Consider the following 19,599-nt stretch of genomic DNA (forward strand, 5'->3'; position numbering starts at 1 on the left):
ACGAAGGCAGAGAGGCAAAGGTAGGAGAGGGCAGAGGTGGGGGAGAGCTGCACCACCACGTCATATATGCGATGGGTGAGGGCACATGAGAGGATGAAATGAGAGGCAACAGGGACGAAGACGCTTAGGAAAAGGAAAAGGGATCAAGAGACCATTGCATACTTAACGTCGGACTGGTCAATGCACATCCTCGTAAGACAAAATCGAAAGCTCTTGAGCTTGTCGTCGACATGGGAGATGCCGCGGACGTGCGACACCTTGCTAGGCAGCAATGAACCGATGCTGTTACTAGTTGTCACTTCTGCGATGATGCCTCCTCCTACTATTGATGGTGGTCTCAATTTTTTTAAAATTAAATTATATATTTTATTATATTAATAGTTTATTATGAGTTGACATAGCACATAAGCAGATTCTAACATCTGTCAACTCAGATTTGACGAAAAGGGCTTATATGTTACGTTTTTAAAAATATAATGATTATTTTAGATACAAACAAAACTATAAGGACTTAAGTGGTTCATGATGAAAATCACAATAGCTAAAATGAACATTCTTTTTTTACTTAAAATATATATATTATTATATTAATAATTTATTATAAGTCGTTGTAACGTTTGTTAACTTAGACTTGATGGAATGTACTTATATGCTATATTTTTAAAAATATATAAGTTATCTTAGACATGAGTAAACCATAAGAAATTAAATGGTCTATAGCTAAAATCACATTAGTTAAAATGAACCCTTAACTTTTTTTTTTATATATCACCCATATAAGAAAAGAAAAAAAAAGTATAAACTATAAATTTCATTATATTTAAATAATATGTAAATTTTAATTCAATAAATCAAGGTTTGAGATTTAGAAAAGGACATTAACTCATAAAAATCTCATGTTTTGGACTTTTATATATGAGTTTTTATTTAAAAATTTACCTATTATCAACATTTTTTAAATATTATTTTTACCCCTACATTGGTTCACATCAACGTTGCTACCTTTCACGCTCCTCTTTCTCCTTTGACGTTATCGTCACTCCACTCCTAAACTTCCTTTCTTCCTCTGCCATTCGTTGAAGTTGACTCTTGCCTTCTACATCGCTTGTTGTCTCTATTTTTTTAATTTTTCCTCTACTGATATCTCTTAAGAATGACTCATTTGCCGACTTTAGCTTCCTTGACATCCCCTACCTTTTCTTTCATCGACGTGTTGATCCCATTGTCACTTTTGACTTGTTTAATATTCTCACCCCCTTCCTCTTCTTTCACGATAGTAAAATTTTCACTAAGAATTATTATTTCTAATATCAGATCTATTTTTAATGATTTTGATCAGATTGATATGTACCTGTCGATAGTGTCCAATATGTTAATACACTAATAAATATTGGTATTTTGAGTAAAAATAAAATGAGACTAGAAAGAGAATGAGAGATGATAGGAATGAATAAGGAGGAGAAAGAAAGAAGAAGAGGAAGAAGAGGAAAAGAAGGAAGAAACATGAAGAGGGAGGAGAAAGAAAGAGAAAGGGAAGGAATAAAAATAATGGCATACAACAATTGTGTGGCAAGGTCGTGGGGGAAGATGTAGATAGCTATGGCGGTGTGCACGAGGGAGGTGTGCAATTGTAAATGTGAGGTGTTGCATGACAATGCGGACCAAATCATGGTCTGCATATTACTTTATGTCCGAACTAATATATACTCGCTATTTCATATCATCTTAGGTGTAACATCAATTCTTGACTTTCATTAGACAAAAAGATTCTTCATCACTTTCAATTCTCATTGTCACAGGCATAAATGAATATCTTTATATTTATTTTTTGAATCATATGGTATGAGGCTTTTATAGATAAATAACTTATTAAAACAAATGAACTAGTGTGTAAAACAATTACTAGCGGATTATATATATATATATATATATATATATATATATATATATATATATATATATATATATAGGTTGAATGCTTAAAGAAAAAAATAATGTATACTGTGATAATATCACCCGAGTTGATTATTCGTGTTTGAGCCTTCAATCGCATATGCAGATTGCGTGAGACATTTACACTCAATCACTCAGGAGTTAATTATAAATTATCTTTTGTAAGTAGTTACTTTTAGTTTTTTGATCATTTTATTTTTAAAAGTTATATTAAATTTTTTTTAATTACGAAGGTAAAATATTTAATCATGTTACTTTAATTTTTTATTTTTAATATTATAAAATTATTTTTTTAATTTTAAGATTTTATCTTCGTAAGTATAAATATTTTAATATAATTTGTAAAAATATAATGATTAAAATACTAAAATAATTAATTATAAAAAACAATTTATAATTAATCTTTACTCGGACGAGGGGCATAATGAAACGTGCGGGAGTCACGTGAGGCGTTAAAGCCGAGGGATCGGAGGGGGGTACAGTCGCACGTGCGGGGATCAACTGAGTTCCCTTGCTCCGAGGTGACGAGGCAAAAGGCGGCGCGACATGCAAGCCGGCAGCCTTCGGAGCAACGACGCACCACTCCAGCAGTCGACTACTGACGCAGTCCCACGCGTCCATTCAAGTGTGCCCCACTCCTGGCGCGACTCCACGTATCCAGCAAGTGAGACCCACCGAACGGGACCTCAACACTGCTGACCCGCCACGTGACCCATGCATCCGCAGACTCCGACGTAATTACGAAACCACCCTCCCCCTCGTTCGCGGCACTCCATTCAGCGACCAACCACAGACCCTGATGGGTCCCCTGATGCGTCGACCAACCACGAGGTAGGTACGCCACGAAGTTGGAAACGATTCGAAGAGCACGAGTTTTGAGTATCACATTGGCTGCAGTCCGCAATCATCTTACCCAAGGAATGATAATTAATCTGCCTACCTCACATCTACCATAACCTATATTATATATCCATACAAGCAATGACTTCAAAGTCTTCCTAATTTAATTTCTCATCCGGAAAAGAATATGATCACCATGTATTGCTCGAATAAACCACTAAACGCAACGGGGACGAATGCCTTATCTTATACGTGGAGTACAACGTAGATTATCACACATTGAAGCTTCGCACGCCTCTTAAACTTACCGGATCAATTCATTAATTAATTCACCGGCTCGTCCAAAGGAGGAGGCAAATAAAGAGACGGCGTCGTCTTATGCCCAAAATAACCTTTCCTCCTCTAAATAAGTTACCTGCGTTTGTACCGACTCTCACAATAGACCACAGTTCATTAGCCTTAACGGGTCCCACCATAGAGGGTTTCGACGGGTAGTCCGTCTGGGCGAGTATCTTAGCCTTGGTGGAGGGATGTTAAAGTCATTTGGCCCCTTCTCGGCCGCAAGAAATTTCTTAAGGCCCGGCGATTAGGGGTTTTGGAAGCATATCGGGCTTCGAGCGGAAGAAAGAGCGAGAGGGGGCGAGCCTGCCGAAGAACTCTTCCTTTCTCCCGATTCCCAGTTCTTGGATCCAAGGCTTCAAGAAATCGCTGTTCTTGGATTGGATTGCGTGGCTCTACGCGGGGCGGCAGGTGAGGATTCTCGTGGTTCGCGACTCCTGATCGTTCTTGCGTTAGGGTTTGATGACGAAGTCCTGATTCTGGTTCTTTTGCGGTTTCTTGGTCTTAGAAGAATTCAGGTGTTATGTACGTTAAGGTCCTGTTTGGGATCATGCCTGCGTTAAGAGAGGGTCGAATTATTCGGATGTTTATCGTCTCTGATACAGACTTTCTGTGCCTTTCCTATTCTTGCATATTTCAAAATGGTTTTTGTTTCCATTTGGTTCTGGGAACTGGTATTCTGATTTTGGGGCTGATTGCTGGTACTGGCTTCTGGTTATTGGAATTTTCTTGACCAAGTTGCAACCTTTACAAAAATTCTTGATTGTGGACTGAAAACAAAAGGTTTCATAGCGTGCGAGTTTTGTATGTGTCGCGAGATATGTAATAGGCTATGTTACTTTGCGGTTTGGGTCGTGTTATTGGTCCTTTAGGGAATGTAGGTACGGCTTCCTCTCTTTTTCTGTTCTATTGATTTACTTGAGGGCAGAGCAATGATTTCCAGATGGCAATCTAATTACATAACTAAATTTTTCTTGTCTACTAATTTTTATGACTCTCTGCAAACTTCTTTATGAGTTTTGAAGTGCTTGCACCCTTCTGAGGCACTTCTGCTTGTCCAACTCTTTGCATGGTGAAATTTTAGAATTTAAAATCAGGATCTAGCCAGTGCACTGGCAAAGAATATTTAACCTACTAGATAATTCATATGCATGTGTCTATGTAGTGTTCATGTTCCTCAATAGTACAATTCTGATTGAATTAGTTGACTTGCTATGTGTTCTAGGTTTGTTGGTTTCTTGTTATTGTTTCAATCCAAGTTATATTATGAACGTCTAACAAAATTTATGAAGTCTTCTGATTGGCAAATTCTGGAAAGATCGTCTTTGTAACTTGACATATGCCTACGGAAAAGTAATTTGCATTAAATAACTTGTCTATCAGCATTTTTACCTTTCTGGCTTTCTCCGACACATTCTCTGAATAATTTCTTTTTTTTTTAATTTTAGTGTGTCAAGTTGAAGTGGTTCTTAATTTTTCTTTGCACATTCTTAACTTGCTGGTTCAATTTTGGCTTTGTTCAAATATATAACATTGTTATTTTATCTTCTTGGCATCTTCTTTTTCGGCATCAGGCACCTCTTCAAACTCGGCTGCACAAAAGATAGGCATCAGTGTCTTTGCATTATTCTTCCGCCCTAAGATGTTACCTGGAGTTAGCATCCTGTAGAAGTACAATAAAGGTGGTAGGAAGGTGCTTACTCTCCGAAATATGCAGAATATCATTAGGGGCTAAATGCCGAGTTCAGAAACAAGCAGCACCTTGTAATAATGGCCACAGAGAGTCCATTGAGATTCATAGAGAATAATGGAGCTGACAGCTGGCTCCTTGATGAGGACACATCAGAATTTGCTTCAACAAGTAATTTAGTTTCAGAAGAACTGGGGTTGCTTTTAAAAGGACAAAAATACCATGGGTCCAAGAACGTCAATGGCCTCAGTAGAAGTGGAAGTGCACCTCCTAGCATGGAGGGTTCTCGTGCAGCATTTGATATCTTGAGAAACCAGACTGCTGACTTGGGTGTCAGCTTGGAGAACCTAAGCAATGCAGTTCAAAATTGTGGATCCGAAGAACAACTCCGTGCTCATCCAACTTACTTAGCTTACTACTGTGCGAATGTGAATTTAAACCCCAGACTTCCTCCGCCTCTTATCTCTCGTGAGAATCGGCATTTGATGCAACACATTGGTGGGTTTGGGGACAATAGAAGAATGCCTTCATTCGATGACAACAGCAAGTCATCTATTTTATCATCTCGACCTGCCCTTCCAACTCATAATGAGGAGCCTGAGGATGATAGGTCACCTACAGCAGAATATAGTGATTGGACAGATAAGAAAACTGTTATTTTTCCTGGGCATTCAACACATGTGCAAGGACGTCATATGTACCCCACAGACTTGGTACAGGTAGTTAGTGTTGCTGGTAAAAATGAATGTTTGAAATTCAAGATTGTGTTTCTTTATTGTGTTTCTTCACATCATACATTGTCTTTTGTTTCTAATGCATGCTGTAGGCTGAACCTGAGAGCAGGCTTTAGTTTCCTTTGCGACCTAGTTAACTAAGGCTTCAGAAACAACCTCTACATATAGAGATTAGGCTGCATAAGTTGACCTTCTCCAGAATCCACATTGTGGTGGTAGCATGTTCACCCTAGGTTGAGTCTACTCACCATTTGTTGATGGTCTAAGCATATATAACTTGGGATGGAACTTATTTGTTATTTCATGTAATCCTATATCTCTCAACAACTCAATAGGATCATTGTCTGCGTTAATCAAAGTTTGTACCATGACAGCCAAAGCAATATTTTTCTGTAGAACTGCCTGATGAAATTGTTTGAGATGGTCTGAAGAGGGCCCAAAAGTGTGAAAAACTATGACTTCAACTTGGGAGTCATGGAAATTTGGTGCTGACTGCTATGCATTGAGGAATGCTTTCCCTGGTAGTGAGAGTGAGCCTGCTGATCCTAATTTTGTTAGAGACTTTATGACTTGCTCCTTGTGTTGCACTGACCTCAGCTGAGCTAGGCATGTGCTCATGCTTGTTGTAGGTATTTATATTTGAGTACCTCTTTTGGAAAAAACTTTGTGACAACTGCCTAACTGCATGTGCATAAAGGATATACTGTTTGTTAAAGGATGAGTGCCCACTTCTTGGTGAAAATATTAGGCCTTGTTAAGTTCTTGAAATATAATTCTTTTATTTGCTAATCGTATAGTGACCATAATTTTGTTACAGTTAATATTTTCATGATTGCAATCAACACAATGTTATCTCATAAGCATTTTCTAGAATCTATGCCTGTTGAGCTTAAACTTCGCTTGGTGACATATATTTTACACATGGATCCTGATAATTGGTTTGATGGTCCTCATGAAGTTGGATTGTTTCTGATGTTACAGGAACAGACTTCATATCCTGTGTATAGAGATCATTCCCACCACTCAAGCCACACTATTATTGAACAAGCAGCTATACAAAATGCCCTTTCAAACCATCTAAATGATTATTCAAATGGCATGACAAATTCAGAGACAAGAACACCTGGTGCCCATACTTGTACTCCTCACTTAGGCTCACATTCAGTTGGATTTGTGTTGAATGGTGACACTGGTGCTGTGGCAGTTCCAGGCTCAGCGTCTACTGACAGGACAGTTAATCTACACCAAGGTCAAAAAAAATTGAGCAGTGGCGATACCTCCATAGACAAGAGTGTGCCACCCAGCAACATTATCTGTTTGGATCGTGATAATATTGAAGATGAGATGAAGAATTTAAGGTTATCTACTGATGACCACAGAAGTCACCATTCATGGCAAAACTCTCAGCAAGTTGGCTTATACACAACGAGCCCTTCTTCTCATGCTCAGATTGGTCAGTCTCAGATTATTGCTCAAGGAGTGACCCATTCTCAAAATACTGGGGATCATGTTTCTCACGGTCAACCTAAGCTACCCTCAGTTGAAATGCAGCCTTTGTTGCAATCTGCTGGCACTGTGCCTTCATTGTATGTCCCAGGAGCTGGATATGGAGCTCCATATTACCATAATTTGCAATTCCCTAGTGTACTTCCTCTCCAGTTTGGCATAGGTGGATATACCTTGAATCCCTCACTAGTGTCTCCACTTGTTACCGCCTATCCACCTCATCATAGTGCTATGCCAATGCCTTTTGACAATGTCGTAGGCCCAAACTTTAGTGCTAGAGCTTCAGGAATATCCACTGGGGGAAATGCTGTTCCTGGTGTTGACATGCAGCAGTTGTATAAGATATATGGACAGCTGGGTCTAGCTATTCAGCCTCCCTTTTCTGATCCTTTATATATGCCTTTTTATCATCATTACTCTACGGATGCACTTGCCGCTGCAGGTCAATATGATTCAAAGATCTCCAGGGGAAGCGCTGTGGGAAGCCCAGCAGGTACTTATGATCTTCAAAAAGGTCCAGGTTCTTCTGCATATTTACCTGAACAAAGGCCCCAAGTCATGGGAGTTGGTGGTGTCAACACTCTTAATGCTATAAAAGGAGTCACTATTAGTCCCGGCTACTATGGGAATCCTCCAAACATGGGTCTCCTGATGCAGTTCCCGGGCTCCCCGCTTGCCAGTCCTGTTTCTCAAGGATCACCAGTGGCTAGGACAAGCTTTTCAGGAAGGAAAAACGACAACACTAAATTTCCATTCGGCTCTGAAAGAATTACAGGTTCTTCCGGATGTTCATTCCAAAGAGGAGGTGAGAAGGTTGATGATCCTATATCATACTCTTTCCTTGAAGAGCTAAAGTCCAATAAAGCTCGTAGATATGATTTATCTGATATTGCTGGGCGTATTGTTGAATTTAGGCAAGTTCTGATTTTTTTTAATCTCAACCTCTTTTTTTATTGTAATAGTGGATTTTTTACATGATGTAATGATATTGTTCTTGTACCGTCTACATCAGTGCTGATCAACATGGGAGTCGATTCATTCAACAAAAGTTAGAGACTTGTAGTGCTGATGAGAAGGCATCGGTTTTTAGGGAAGTTCTTCCACATGCTTATTCATTAATGACTGATGTGTTTGGGAATTATGTCATTCAGAAGGTATGGTACTTAAAACATTTCAATGACTGTTTCTGTGATCAATTTATGATATATTTGCAATTTGTGATTATCTTCTTGTGTAGTTAATATTGCTTTGTCCTTACAGTTTTTTGAGCATGGGAATCCTGAACAGAGGAAAGAACTTGCTAATAAGCTTGTTGGCCATGTCTTGCCTTTGAGCCTTCAGATGTATGGCTGTCGTGTAATTCAAAAGGTATCTCTTTCTTCTAGGTATCTATTGATCTGTTTGATGCCATCATATCAATTTTCTTTGTTGGAATTTGAATGCTTGATATTGTATGGATGTTTAAAACTTCATGGATAGCTAATGTGTGGTCTCCCAGACAGCAGTTGTGCAATGTGTTAACAAGATTTTTCACAATGCTGTTTGACTTTAAAGATAGAACTTGTTTCTTCTGATGGGCAGCAGCAGACCATGTTCTTCTCCTATAATGCAGCCTTTCTCAGATAGGTTAAGTAAAGTAGCTATTCTCTTTCAGTTAGGAGCTTGAGAAACTGGTGGCATTTTTCCAATCACCGTCACATCATGATTATACTTAGGCTGCTTGATCAATATTGCCAATCATTTTTATTTTGTTATTTTCCTTTTTAGGGACAACTATCTTTATCATCATACTTACCTTTTTCCCATTATGGTTATTGGTTTATAAATGTTCATGAAGTTGATCCTTCTGAGAATGGATCTGCCCTAGGCAAACCAGATTTAGGCAATAGAAGATGTAGAAGGTCTCGGTAGGATGGACCAGGGATTTCAATAGGCGCTCGGGCCTCGCCTCGGGCGAGGCGAGGCTCGAGCGCCTTGCTTCATGTCCAAGCGGTGCGCTTCAAAGAGGCGTCGCCTAGGCGCTTGCTCGAATCACCCTGCTCCTGGGCTCGGGCGAGCGCCCGGGTTAAACCAGGCGACCCTGGTGCTTTAGTTGGTTCAATCGAACCAACTAAAGCACCGATATCAACCTCCCGGCATCCCTCTCGCGACTTCCCCAACCCTAACACTGCTCGTGATTCTGTCGTTGACATTTCCTCTTCGCTGCCACTATCGTTGCTCGCCGTTGCCACTGTCGTTGCTCGCTGATTGAACCAACTAAAGCACCGATATCAACCTCCCAGCATCCCTCTCGCGACTTCCCCAACCCTAACACTGCTCGTGATTCTGTCGTTGACATTTCCTCTTCGCTGCCACTATCGTTGCTCACCGTTGCCATTGTCGTTGCTCGCTGATTGAACCAACTAAAGCACCGATATCAACCTCCCAGCATCCCTCTCGTGACTTCCCCAACCCTAACACTGCTCGTGATTCTGTCGTTGACATTTCCTCTTCGCTGCCACTATCGTTGCTCGCCGTTGCCACTATCGTTGCTCGCTGATTGAACCAACTAAAGCACCGATATCAACCTCCCAGCATCCCTCTCGCGACTTCCCCAACCCTAACACTGCTCGTGATTCTGTTGTTGACATTTCCTCTTCGCTGCCACTATCGTTGCTCGCCGTTGCCACTGTCGTTGCTCGCTGCTCCCGCTCCTGCTCTTGCTACCGTTGCTCGCTATGACCTCTACCGCTGCTCTCAGTCAGCAGCATCGGTCTTACTCTTACGCTGCGCTCTCGCTATCGCTGCCGCTGCCACTATCGCTGCTCGTCGTTGTTGTCGTTGCTTGCCACTGTCGTCGCTCCCGCTACTCGCTGCTCGCCATTGCTGTCTTACTCTTACTCACTCTTCTCACATCGACTCAATAGTGTACTATTAACAATATATTAACAGTATACTAGGAACAATATTTTTTTATTAGATTAATAATCTATTATTTTGATTTTAATACTGCTAATTTTTCTTTGTTTGAAATTATTGTTTTGAATTTTGAGACTTTTTGTTAATGTGATATTGTGATATTGCAAGATTTTCTTAATTTAATATCATATTTTTATTTAAATAATTATATTGATTAATTATATTATATATTTTAGTGTCTCGTTTCATTCGGGCGAGCGCCTAGTGTCTCGGGCTTTTTTTAAACCTTGGCACCTAGCGCTTTTTAAATAACTGGGGTGGACCATATAAGTAACCTTACATAGCACACTATCCACTGTTAGGCACTGATTTATACTATTTATTTTCTTGCCTCATAACAGAACAGAAAATACTAAGATAAACATGTATTAAATAGAGGCCTTTTCTCTGCTTATGGATTTAATAGTGATGAAAGATTTGATGGATATAAGCATACCTTTGATATTTCCAGAAAGCAGGCATAGATCTTGTAACATGCCAAAAAGAAATCATAAAATATTCTTTAGATTTTTCCTCATTTCAATTAACATTAATGCACAATAATAATGAGAGCAACATAACCAATATTAATTCTAGTTGAGGCATGCAGAGAACTAAATGACCCAAAACTAAAAAGAAAGTAGCATTGAAGATATGAGAACAAAGATATGAGGAAAATATAAGAAATCAGATAGAACAGTGAGAGATGTGATGGAACGTGAATTCATAGGAAGCTTTCTTTTGCTTCAGGTCATAATCACAATCACTTATTAAGCCATTGATCACCTAATCTGAGTCTTTTCTGGATTGGAGTATTTTGGTCATCTTAATATTTCATGACTGTATATCTTTCTGCAGGTCACCTGTTGATTGAGTTTGATCGAGTTATACTGGATTGAAGTTATTGCAATTAGTTTGATTGAGTTTTTCCTTTTTTAAGAGCATAAACTTTTTAGGTTACTGGGCTCTATGCTTAGGTCATACTAGTCTTTGGATAGTGATCTTGTTTAAATTCTGATGTAACCCAGGGAAATTAGCCTCTTGTTTCCATCTTGTTTCTTTAATTCATGTCTTATTCTGATTGCAGGCTCTTGATGTTATTGAACTAGAGCAGAAAACACAGCTTGTTCAAGAACTTGATGGTAATGTCATGAGATGTGTTCGAGATCAGAATGGGAATCATGTAATTCAAAAGTGCATTGAATGCGTACCAACCGAAAAAATTGGTTTTATAATATCTGCATTCCGTGGTCAAGTTGCAAACCTTTCTACGCATCCCTATGGTTGTCGAGTGATTCAGGTTTGGACAGTTAATATTTTCTAGACTAGTATTTTGGTTCTGAGATAAGTTTCACATACCCCCTTAATATTCTAAAGCATATCCATTGTATTTGAAGAGAGTCCTGGAGCATTGTACAGATGAATCCCAAAGTCACTGCATTGTTGATGAGATTTTGCAGTCAGCCTGCCTTCTTGCACAAGACCAGTATGGCAATTATGTCACACAGGTGAGTTATATCACTGTCCATTCATCTCAAATGAAGCGTCCCAAAATCAGTTGTCAATTAAGGTTCTGAAAGACCCTAACACCATATACTTATCTTTTATATTTTTAGACAAAGACAGCACGTACCTGTTATGCCAACCTCTATTTGACCAATATCTGTTGTGCCAGCATATCACAATCACCTCACCACAGTACTGTGCTACTTATCTGACACTACTGCATTGAGAAGCATATCTTAAGTGCAAAAATCCAAAGAGATGCATTGCCCGATTGACAGTGTTATGCTGGTATCTTGATGACGCCCTTCGAGTCATGGTTTTTTTTTTTTTTGAAGAGCAAGCTTCTTGAGTTGTTCTTGAAGTTTGGCTTGTCTTCTAGACTGTGGTTATCTTCCTTATTATGACAAGTATGTGGAACTACTTCCCTCCTCGTTTGGAGATATGTAATTAGGGTTAGTCTTTTGGTCTGTCATTCTTTTGAAACAGTCCCACCCTGTTCTGCACTTTTTGAGTGGGTGCATCATTTGACATCTAATACCAGGAAAGGACTCTTTTTGAGCCACCATAAATATTTATGTTTTATGTTTCACATGGTTGGAAGTTATAACTAGAAAGAATAGGAGAATAATTGACCTTTTTTTAGTCTGTTACACAAAAATGATTTCCGATATGCTTGACTCACCTGTTCAGGTTGTCTGTTACAAATGGAAATCTTCTTGTTGTATCCTTTTTCATTTCTCTTTTTCCTCAATTTTCTACATAGTGACTTAACAAACAGCACAGGTCTTATTAAAAAGGTATCTTGATTTCTAGATAAATGTAGATCCTATCATTCTCTAGCTGTTGTATCTTTGCTTTGTGCAGGCTCGTCTTAAATGGATGAATTTGAATATTATATATCAAGACGATGAGTTTTTCGTTCTAAACTGCTTTTGAGTATTGATACTATCATTCTCTAACTGATTTTTATATATTGATATGACTTGTTACCTACAGTCACAACTTACAACTAGCATATTTATTTGCTTTCAGCATGTTTTGGAGAGGGGGAAGCCACATGAGAGAAGCCAAATAATCCATAGTTTATCTGGACAAGTTGTACAAATGAGTCAGCACAAGTTTGCCTCAAATGTTGTTGAGAAGTGCTTTGAGTATGGTAATACTGAAGAAAGAGATTACCTGATCAAGGAAATAGTTGGACAAACTGAAGGAAACGATAATTTACTGGTATGTTGAAAACCTTTGGATTTTTTAAAGAGAAGATATAGTAGGTTGTTGATGTGCTATTGAAGAATTTTTATTGATATTCTACAAATGAACCGTTTCTGATAATCCAGAGCAATTATTATTTAAAGCTGTCTCTGTTATAGTTTAGTTACTCATATTGCTTGAAATTCCATAAATAGCAAAATACTCAAATAGACCAACTAAGGTGCCGTGTCTTGTGAAAAAATACAAAAGAACTCATATTTCCACTTGTTCCCTACTTTGTTTTATTCATTTAATTTGATTTAGGATAGAATTATATACGAATTCACATTATTGCATGATGATAAACTATTAGGTATCACTCGTAGCTGGGAACTAGTATTTCTTATGCTATAGGCACTACTATGTCGTCTTTAGGAAACATCTTGTTATGAACTTCCAAGTGTTTCATGATCTTAAGTTCAAAAACAATGTGGCCTTCATGCTTGTAGTCACACCTTCTCTTTTGTCCTTAGTATAAGTGGCCTAAGCTTATCCCACACAATATTTAGACCAAGGCTTGTTGTTTCGGGTACTTGACCTATTTCGGAGATCTGTCGGACCGATACATACCAAATAGTACCGGTGTACCATCACATGGTACATCGGTATGTATCGATGTTTCGCAGAGGAAGAAAAAGAGGGAGAAGAGGAAGCAGTGGAGGAAGAAGGAAAGAGTAAAAGGTAGTGGAAGAGAGCCATACCTAATAAGTAATTAGGGCAAAGATCGTGTGTGGCAGTGTGCAGCGAGGTCACGACAAGTGGAGGATCGGACTGGGTCAATTGGCACTCGAATCAGTATGTGCTGCCCGTTTCATACCGATCAAGGTGAAACATTAGTCCTTGATTTATACATGGGTGATATACCACATGGACTCAGATGATGTCGATATGGTTCGTTGACTATTTTTGCAAGCAATGTTTTAAAAGCGTTAGGCGCCAAGTTCTCAAAATGCCCGAGGCGCTAGGTGCCTACCTGAGTGAAGCAAGGCACTCTCGAATATTAAAATTGGTGTAGGAAAGTAATCGACGAAGGGCTATTACCTACAAAATGAGAAAGAGAGATGGCAAAGTAACTTGCGAAAGGCCATGGAGGAAGGTGGGGGAAATTGGAAATTGGCAGTAGACAAAGCTGTAGACAGCAGTGGACAAGGCGGTAGGGTTTTGGTGGTTGATTTCACTGGGTCACCGGGGGGGGGGGGGAGAGAGAGAGAGAGAGAGACTAAGTCGTATTAGTTGGTTAATTGCCCATGCTTGAACCAGGACCAATTTGGCTCAGGTGCATGCCTGAGTTGCCCAATGCTTGGCTCAAGTGCACCTGAGTGGCGCTTCATTGAAACAAATCTCCTCGCCCGAGTGCCTTTTGAAAACACTATTGGCAAGTATATAATATTTTGCACAACTTTCGTTGTATCAGTTACTAGAGGTAGATTGGTCTTTTGTTGGCTCATGCATGATGGGATTATGGAAAAACGTGATTGGTTGCTGTGGTGTCCTATTTTGATTTTGACACTTCATTCTTCAGTAGTATCTACCAAGAAGTTTTCATGTTTATGTTTGCTATTCCTGAGGGGTAGCAAATGCTTGGTAATTTTACTGGAGAATAAAATGCAGACGTAAGTGGCATAATCTTTATGTACATGCAATGATAAGCATCAAATCCAACAAATTTTTTTTCTTTCCATTTCCAATTTAGAATATTTATGTCAAAATTTTTAACCGACTAAATCCTTTAAAAGGTTTTTGCAAATCGTTCTGAAGCCTTGTATATCACTTACATTCATGATTCATTAACAATATTTCTTAGTATAAAAATTACGTTGGTCACTGTTTGTGGACAAAATAATGTTTTACAAGATTTCCATCCAACCTGAACTTGTGCATGTTGGTGATTTGTTTCTTCTCTGTTGTATTCTTTCAACTGTTAGCATGCTTCGATGTTTTGATGTTTGCTCTTTTCCATTTGTTATTTTCAGGTGATGACGAAGGATCAATTTGCAAATTATGTGGTTCAGAAGATTCTTGATACCTGCACTGATAAACAACGTGAGGTCTTGCTTAATCTCATAAAGGTTCACTTGCAGGCTTTAAAGAAATACACCTATGGGAAACATATTGTTGCTCGGGTTGAACAGTTATGTGGTGAAGGTGATTCATACTCTACTGGTTGATTTTTAGAAATTTCTGTAAAAAATAGATATATCACTTATAATAAAAAAATTAACTTCAGGTTTTACTACCTGTCACATATATCATCTGGCAGTTTTGTAGATAACTGAAAACTTCTCAATACCGTAATCTTGTTTTATTTCCAATTGCATTGTGTAGACCTTGTTATTCCCATTTTCTAGAAATTACAATGTGGTCCTGCATGTTGTTAACTTGATTATGCATTTTCGCCTTCATCCATGTTATGTTTACTACCTGAGTGTATGAAGTAGCCTAAGTCTGACTCTCAGCTGTAATGTTGATGTTCCTAATGGGACTTGAAATTTGTAATATTAGTATAACACCTTAACTAAAATGAAATAATATCATTTTGTAGTCCAACTAAATTAATGCTAATGGCAACCTTATTCCTTATTTTGTAGCAATGACAATCATGGGGCTAACGCTAATGACAATGATAAACATAGAGCACTATCCCCTATTTGTCATGCTTGGCCCTGCCAATCTTTTTTTCTCGTTGTAGATTAATTTTTTGGTTTTACCAAATTAAGGGATTTCCCCCAACTTGTTCTTTTTTGAACACAATTTCAATCTCCTTATTCTCTAACTAATTTCACATATTACGCTTATGTTGGTACATTGATACCAACATGGAAAGAATTTTATTTATCATAGCTCTTTCTGCATTTAGAAGAATTTCAGATTGTACTTTCAGATCTGAAAGTGCCATTTTAAATAACACTTTTATTAGTTAAAATGCCTAGCGGATTGTTCTTTCTAATGCAATTCTCAAATATACTCTTAAAAAACATTAATGTATCTCAATGAGAAGCATAAATTTAGATCAATAAAAGATTTTAAAAAGGAGGAGAAAAACCAGGAAATTTTGTCAAAAAATTAAAAGGTTAAGTCTTCTTCACCAACATTGCCACAACTTCACTCACCCTCCATGTGCACTTCTAGTTTTGTTTGGAGAAGCTTACCACATGTTTTATTCTTTTTTAAGAGTTAGGGTCTGTAGTATTCGAGTGAGGCCTTCAACATGTTGGTAAAATCTAGGTAATCTTGATTCTTATATGAAGATAAAGAAAATGTTCTATATTCATCTGGGCTTTACAGACCAGTAAATCCTACAATTATCAGCTTATTAATTAATTTGTATTATATAAAGCTAGTGACTCTGTATAACTGGCAATCTGGTTGGACTTTTCTTTACCAGAAAGGAAACTCTTACTTCACTAACTTATAGTTGTAATACAAAAAACACCCTCTGCATCAGAGGAAACAAAATTATAAAGAGGAGAAGACAACCCTCTCTGCCACAGAAAGTGAATTTTGTGCTTCTAGCATTAGTGGCCACCTATTTGGTCGCTTTGTTAATTAATTTGTATTATATAAAGCTAGTGACTCTGTATAACTGGCAATCTGGTTGGACTTTTCTTTACCAGAAAGGAAACTCTTACTTCACTAACTTATAGTTGTAATACAAAAAACACCCTCTGCATCAGAGGAAACAAAATTATAAAGAGGAGAAGACAACCCTCTCTGCCACAGAAAGTGAATTTTGTGCTTCTAGCATTAGTGGCCACCTATTTGGTCGCTTTGTTGGCCTCATGAATAACGTGAGCAAAATGGATGTTGTCAAACATCTTTACAAGCTCAAAAATGTCTTTATACACATTAGTTTGGTGCCAGCAGATTTGTAATCCCTTGAGCTACTGCCACTAGGTTGCCCTCTTTTGCAGCAGTAACCTAGTCTACATCATTAATGACTTGAACAAACCTACCACCTGCAAGAAGACAATTCCCATCAGAGTTTATTAAAAATCCAGCTCCACCATTGGGCTCAGAGAATCTGGTTGATGGACCAAACATGCATCTCCAAAATGATTGAGACGATCCATCAGGCTTTTAGAAATGAAGTTTATACTTGCAAGTCTTGGCCTACACAAGCTGCAGCATAGTTTCTCTGCCTGTTAGTCATATTCTCTTCGCTGGATCCCAGTTGTATGGTCAAAGAAGCTATTCAAACTATCAGGATCATTACTGGCACATTGAAGATTTATGTTTCACAACCTTATGTACCGGCTTTACATTCGAACTTGCACCTCTCTTGAATTTATGCAATGCCGTCATGAGTTGCTATGCAAGGTCATCTAGTGTATGTTTTATTTTAGTTGTTAGGATGAAGTTGTCTTCTAAGCTCTTGAAGTTGTGAAGAGTAGTCTGCCATATAAAGTTTTTATTTTGTGGCATTCTTTGTTGGGTGTGGATTTATTTACATTTAGATCGTTTATGAAATGACGGAACTTAATAGATAATATATTGGAAAATAACCTCAGGCCATAAGTCAATCCAATATTTTTTATGGAAAGACATTTTACTTCGTGAATGTTCAGGTATACATGATGAGGTTTGCAAGACTCGGAAGATGGTTAAGATTAGTTAGGATTATGATACTAGAATAGGACTGGATTGATTGGATAATGTCCTCTGACATAATTTTTAGAACTGACAGGCGAATGACTGGAAAAGGTCTCGGATCAATCTATGGTTGACCACATTAAATGGATCCTGCCAATGTTGACAAGAATGGACCAAGATGCACTCAGCCGCTACCTGGTGTTATTGTAACTCAGTTGGAATTGGAGGAAACCAATCAAATTTTAATTGGGACCTATCAGACTGCTCTTGGATTAGTCACGGAGCCATCTAGACTGGCTGGAATTAGTTAGTTGGCCCAAGTTCTGATAGAAGATTGATAAACCCCTGATTTTTGGAGTGTCTCAATGCCAGCTAAGACTCAACTTGACGAAGAATTATTCCAATTCCAATAACCATGGTTGTGGCATATGATAAATATTTTTAGTTACTTTATGTTTGTCCCTTCATGCCTTCCATTTTACTTTTCATTGGCTTTTAATTTTCTAGCAATAAAACTTGTGGCTTTTCTGCTGTGTTTTTTATTTTTTTCTTTTCCGTTGCTATACAAATAGTAACCTGTTTATTTTATAAATCGGTAGTTCTAGTTTCCGCTGTTTCTAATTTGTTTGCTGACTTGGGATACTAAATGTCTCGTATCTATATCATAATCTGGTAGTTCTTACTTCTGGTGTTTGTAACTGGTTTTGCTCAAATTCATACACTATCCACATACAATTTCATTAATATTGTGTTCTTACCTTAATTTGTATGGTTGGATTGCTTCATTTCGACTTAGGTGACCAGGGTTTTATTTATGAAAACAGTCTTTTCAATCTCCACATTGGTGGGAGCCTTATGCACTAGGTTTTTCCCTTTTGGTTGATATGCAAAGACTACATGCATGATCTTTCAATCAGTAATGGGTACTTCTTGCCTTAAAATGTTGCCAACGTTCTCCCTTTGTTTGTATACCCTGAGAAATTTAATTCTTCTTGGTAGTCTTTGGAACCATAGATAAGGGTTTGGGAAACCCAATAATGCAAATTGAATGTAATAGACTTTTAAGTTATAGATTCCTTAAGTTGGATGTGCAAACTGTTAGGCTTGTCTAGAACTTGTGTCTAACAGCTTATAAACAAATAATTTTTTTTATAGTATGTGGTGTGTTTTAATAGAAATTATATTAAAACATAATGTTATGATGGTTATATGGTGTATGGTAGAAGGATTGTAGGTAATTTTATCTGGCAAATGTAGGAAAGCTGATCTACAGTAACTTTCTACAAAATTTTATATTGCTGTTACCTGTATGGCATGAAGTTTTGGCTAGGAACCTTTGATATACACCCCCCAACCCCGGCCCGCTCATGAGTGTCTTAATTTCATATTTGTTAATATTTCATTGAGGTTTGTGTGGTTTTGTTAATTTGAAATTAGCTTACATGCTGATATTATTGGACTGTATGAGGTGACATTATTGGTCATCTAGCTTGATGTTTTAGTTTATTTTGGTGAATGCAACTGACACTAAATGATTTCTACTTTAAATTCACCAAATTGGTGATATCTGAAGAGGAGCCAACCTCAAATAGTTGGGACCTTTTAACACTATGCTGTGGGTGATAGATTTGGAGGATTTGATTTGTTGTGTTATTTACTTAAGTTTTATGCTTTCTTTTTTATGGTCAATGCAGATGTGGCTCCTGAATCATGAACCACGTGTGGTGGTTTCGACCATGCTTCCCTGATTCACCTAGATAAGCTCCTCCACAGCTGCATCTTTGGCTGCACCGATGATTGGAAAAGAACCAAAGTTCCTGGAGTTCTACCGGTTCGTTATTGGGGGTGGCTATCAACCACCTGCCTTTTACGATGTACAGGTTCAGGGCTCCCGTAGGGTAGGTTGATACAGTAGGTATATATTGAATGAGTGACATGAGCTCAAGCTGGTATAACGTGTGTATTTGTAGGAGTCTAATGTTAGGGGGTTGGAGTGTATTTAAATATGATGTTGGTGAAATTGATGGGGCTAAATAGGTTTCATGATTTGATTGAATGAGTTGTTGAATAGTAATATGGTATGGTGAAGAAGCGTGTGTGACGACTTGGAAATTAAATTATTGCTTGGATTGTTCTGTGCTGCCTGCAGATGTGAGTTTAGCTATGGATTGTACAGATTTATTGGGGATGGAGTACACAGATGCATGGAAAAATGAACGAATGGATTGAGGCCTACTTGCATATTCCCATACG

At 38.1% G+C, this 19,599-nt stretch overlaps 1 protein-coding gene across 2 annotated transcripts; it reads left to right on the forward strand.

Annotated features, from left to right (window-relative positions):
* The first annotated feature begins 3,382 nt into the window (after positions 1–3,382).
* LOC103983163 (pumilio homolog 5) lies at positions 3,383–19,494 on the forward strand. Of its 2 annotated transcripts, none has more exons than XM_009400345.3 (10): positions 3,383–3,543; positions 4,707–5,541; positions 6,538–7,976; positions 8,075–8,216; positions 8,323–8,430; positions 11,087–11,299; positions 11,397–11,507; positions 12,538–12,732; positions 14,730–14,901; positions 19,041–19,494. In XM_009400345.3, exons 2-10 carry the CDS (start codon positions 4,903–4,905, stop codon positions 19,058–19,060), a joined length of 3,039 nt encoding a protein of 1,012 aa, XP_009398620.2. In that variant the 5' UTR covers positions 3,383–3,543; positions 4,707–4,902; the 3' UTR covers positions 19,061–19,494. The 2 variants fall into 2 exon arrangements, with proteins under 2 accessions (XP_009398620.2, XP_009398622.2); XM_009400347.3 differs by having other exon boundaries at positions 4,707–5,535.
* The last annotated feature ends 105 nt before the right edge of the window (positions 19,495–19,599 follow it).

The sequence above is a fragment of the Musa acuminata genome, chromosome BXJ2-4 (genome assembly GCF_036884655.1).
Source record: "Musa acuminata AAA Group cultivar baxijiao chromosome BXJ2-4, Cavendish_Baxijiao_AAA, whole genome shotgun sequence".
NCBI lineage: Eukaryota > Viridiplantae > Streptophyta > Magnoliopsida > Zingiberales > Musaceae > Musa > Musa acuminata.

Bases quoted from the DNA above. Each gene is read 5' to 3' on its own strand.
- LOC103983163 (XM_009400345.3), top strand. From the start codon at position 4,903: ATGGCCACAGAGAGTCCATTGAGATTCATAGAGAATAATGGAGCTGAC. The intron at 5,542-6,537 runs GTAGTTAGTGTT...CTGATGTTACAG, and splicing joins ACCCCACAGACTTGGTACAG to GAACAGACTTCATATCCTGT. The intron at 8,431-11,086 runs GTATCTCTTTCT...TTCTGATTGCAG, and splicing joins GCTGTCGTGTAATTCAAAAG to GCTCTTGATGTTATTGAACT.